The sequence below is a fragment of the Sinocyclocheilus rhinocerous genome, unplaced genomic scaffold, assembly GCF_001515625.1.
Source record: "Sinocyclocheilus rhinocerous isolate Xijiao unplaced genomic scaffold, SAMN03320098_v1.1 scaffold2868, whole genome shotgun sequence".
In the NCBI taxonomy this organism is placed as follows: domain Eukaryota; kingdom Metazoa; phylum Chordata; class Actinopteri; order Cypriniformes; family Cyprinidae; genus Sinocyclocheilus; species Sinocyclocheilus rhinocerous.
In genome coordinates, this window is record NW_015623782.1 from 180,453 (window position 1) to 184,481 (window position 4,029).

At 37.9% G+C, this 4,029-nt stretch overlaps 1 protein-coding gene across 5 annotated transcripts in view; it reads left to right on the forward strand.

Moving 5' to 3' along the window:
* Positions 1-4,029, forward strand: part of LOC107736871 (alpha-adducin-like) — a 60,421-nt gene that overhangs the window by 24,504 nt on the left and 31,888 nt on the right. For all 5 annotated transcript variants that reach the window (XM_016548240.1, XM_016548249.1, XM_016548266.1 and 2 more), the window contains exon 11: positions 3,617-3,712. In XM_016548240.1, coding sequence (XP_016403726.1) covers positions 3,617-3,712 — 96 coding nt within the window. The remainder of the gene's footprint in view (positions 1-3,616; positions 3,713-4,029) is intronic.

The window sequence follows — 4,029 nt, forward strand, 5'->3', positions numbered from 1 at the left end:
TCCTACCGTAAATATATCAAAACTTAATTTTTGATTAGTAATATGCATTGCTAAGAACTTCATTTGAACAACTTTAAAGATGATTTTCTCAATATTTAGATTTTTTTGCTCCCTCAGATTCCAGATTTTCAAATAGTTGTATCTCAGCCAAATATTATCCTATCCTAACAAACCATACATCAATGCAAAGCTATTTATTCATCTTTCAGATGATGTATAAATCTCAATTTCAAAAAATTGACCCTTATGACTGGTTTTGTGGTCCAGGGTCACAAAACTTTACATAAAACTGTAAAGTTTGGTGTATGTAAGTGCTACTGGACTGGAGAAAAAACACACTGAAATTGAAATCTACAGACGCAAATAGATAAAGTGCTATAAAATGAACACTTAAATGTGTATTTTGGACCAGTTGTGAATAGCCAAAATCTCAAAATTGACCAAATAAGACGGGTGTCGGGGTTCTTTCCAGCTGCTCTGTGCATGCGGTGTTGCATGATTGATCAGATGCATTGTGGATCTTCTCCTGGAGGACCGGGAGGGCGTGGCATGTGTGAAAAGTGGGTGTGGCTAATCCCTTCTGCTGCTGCTATGGATTTTCCTCCCGTTTCTGTTGTTGTTTGTTTCAGTTATTGCTTTATTTCGCACCTTTTGTAACCGGAGCCGTTAACTCCATTTGAACAGTCTCTTCAGAGCATTTTAAAATAAGTAACTTGAAGAGAGCCATTTGTGTGGCTAATGTACTTACTGTGCACTTAGACACAGTGGTTAAGACAGCTGAAATATTTCAATACTGTAGAAGACTTACAGTACAAACATTTATGCTGTTTAGTGCTCTTAAGCTAAAAGTCTCAATGTCTTCAGAAGCATCGGAAAGCTTTAGAATGAATCTGACAAAAAATACTCATATTTCATTTGAAAATCATAGTATCATATTATATTTTGCATGGAGAAAATAAAACCGATTTTTAGGACCTTTAAGATGCATCAATATTTGCAGTGTGACGTTATTTTTGTGACATTTAAGCCCCGTTTTGTTGCATTTCTGCTACTGGCAACTATGGAAATGTGCTGCTTAATTGCCATGAAATTGTCGTAATTAAACAAATGCTTCAGAAAACTGGCTTCATTTTCTTTATGCAAAACGTTCTTTTGATTTTGAAAGCATATTGATCAATGTAGTAGAATAAACTTTATATTTTAGTGGATTGTGATGGTTTCAACTCCTACAGGACTAATTATTTTATTCGATTAGCACGTAAAGATTTTTAATGACATGAGGCCAGATTTAAATGTTGTACATTTTTTATTTATTTATTGAAGATGATCACTATAAACCTTTTGTATTTTGCCCAGATGTAGTGCCTTAAATTAAAATGCTGCCAAGAGAATAACAAAATCAGATTTAAAAAAAAAAGGAAATATCAGAGAGATAGCAGTTTTTTTTTGTGGGAGAAAAAGCTCGGCTGCTTATATTTATGGAGTCGTGGCTTGCCGTTTGATGACTCCCATGTTCTTTCCTTAAACTGCTTAAAAACATTTGTGTTGGTGTTAATTTCTCCTTTTCTTTTCTTTTTTTAAAAATGAGTTTCCTTGTCTTTCTCCTGAATTGGATTGCCCTTTTCCTGAACTCTTCCCGAGCATGAGTGTATTTTAACTTTCAAATGTCAAAATCATCCAAAAAAGAAGGAAAAGCATTGGTTCATGAGTGCTTGTTAACTCTCCGAACGATTGTCTCTAGTTGGGGGAGAGCGTGTTGTGTTGTGGGGCTCTAAACGTGATCAGTGAGTATTTCATGTTTACCTGTTCATCCCATGTGCCCCGTTTCTCCAGCGCTCATACGGAAACCCTTCCTCATGACTTTTGGTTCCGTGCTGAAAGCATTTATTTCATTTTGGTAAAAGCAAGTAACTCATTGGCTACTCATGCTATTCTTACCCAGGCCAAACGCTAACTAGCGTTGCTTCGAAATATTTAGTACTTGCTGTTCATCTAAACATCTTTATTTGAAATTTAAAGTCCATTAGTTCCATGTTTCAGAGCTTTTGGAGGAAACCTCTCAAACTTTAAGCTGAAACTTCATAAACTGAAATTTGTCTCTTACTTGTATGTTTTAAGAAAAGTTGGACGTAATTCTGTCCTTCCTTACAGAGTCTGTGTGTGTGTGTGTGTGTGTACCTGGTATTTATCACATTATGGGGACCAAATGTCCCCACAAGGATAGTAATACTAGTAAATTTTGACCACGCCTATGGAATGTCCCCATTAAACATGGAAACACAACATGTGTGTGTGTGAGTGTGTGTCTGTGTGAGTGTGTGTCTGTGTCTGTGTGTGAGAGTGTCTGTGTGTGAGAGTGTGTGTCTGTGTGTGTGTGAGAGAGTGTGTGTGTGAGAGTGTGTGTGTGAGTGTGTGTGTGTGTGTGTGTGTCTGTGTGAGTGTCAAGTGTGTGAATGCGAGTGCGAGAGAGTGTCTGTGTGTGAGTGCGTGTGTGTCTGTGTGTGTGAGTGAGTGTGTGTGGGTGAGTAGTGTGTGTGTGTGTGAGTGTGGTCCTGTTACACTAGCTGAAGGGATTTTCTGGCTGTCCACTCACTGCCTAAACACAAGAACAGCTTCTGCCTCTCCACCCCGCCTCACGCCTGCCTCCCTCGTGGTCTATCATCCTCTTAAATACTCTGTTTTTCTCTGTCTGTGCTCTTTTCTTTCTTTTCTTTTAGCCTTTTCTGTCCTTACTATACGCCCAACAGCAGTATCAATGATGATGAGGAACGTGGCTGCCATTTCACTGATGTTAAATATAGGTTATAGAGTTAGTTATGTATAATCAAATTTGTGGTGATTGTCAATAAATGCAGATTCCAAGTGGTATAATATTAAGTTTAATTTAATATTTACTAATATGTGTGTGAGAGAGTGTGTGAGTGTCAGTGTGTGAGTGCGTGTCTGTGTGTGTGTGTGTGTGTGTGGGTGAGTAGTGTGTGTGTGTGTGAGTGTGGTCCTGTTACACTAGCTGAAGGGATTTTCTGGCTGTCCACTCACTGCCTAAACACAAGAACAGCTTCTGCCTCTCCACCCCGCCTCACGCCTGCCTCCCTCGTGGTCTATCATCCTCTTAAATACTCTGTTTTTCTCTGTCTGTGCTCTTTTCTTTCTTTTCTTTTAGCCTTTTCTGTCCTTACTATACGCCCAACAGCAGTATCAATGATGATGAGGAACGTGGCTGCCATTTCACTGATGTTAAATATAGGTTATAGAGTTAGTTATGTATAATCAAATTTGTGGTGATTGTCAATAAATGCAGATTCCAAGTGGTATAATATTAAGTTTAATTTAATATTTACTAATAAATGACTTATGAATTTGAAATTTAGAATTTAGAATTCTTGTGTGTTATGGTGATGCACGAAGAGTTTTAAAATTTCCCGAAGCAAAATCATTGCATCAGCATCATCATTGGTTCGTTGCTCAGTGGACCATTATAATTGACCAATTTTGTTTAAGATCTGCTTTGTGTTTGAGAGGCATGATTTCACCTTTTTTATATTTAATTTGGGCTTTTATTTGAGGTTTTCTTTAGTTTTGGTTGATTTGAATGGCTTTGCTTTGATAATTTCAGTGGACTAAGGAGGACAGTCTCCGACAGGCTGCTGTGGCCAATCAGTTTGTCCCTCTGAACACCAACCCCAAAGAGGTCCAAGAGATGCGCAACAAGGTATCGTGTAGATTCAAGACATTTCACTGATGATAATGCATGAGTAGTTCCCTCAAAAAATTTAATTCAAGATTAGGATGTTTGTTTCTTCATCAGGTTTGTAGAAATGTAGCACTGCATCAGTGTCTCAGCAATGGATGCTCTGCAGTGAATGGGTGCCGTCAGAATGAGAGTCCAAACAGCTGATAAAAACATCACAATAATCCACAGCACTGCAGTCAGTCAGTTAACATCTGGAGAAGACAAAAGCTGAAACAAATCCAGCATTAAGACGTTTTTAACAAAAATTTTGGCCATAATCCATAATAACGCTTCCT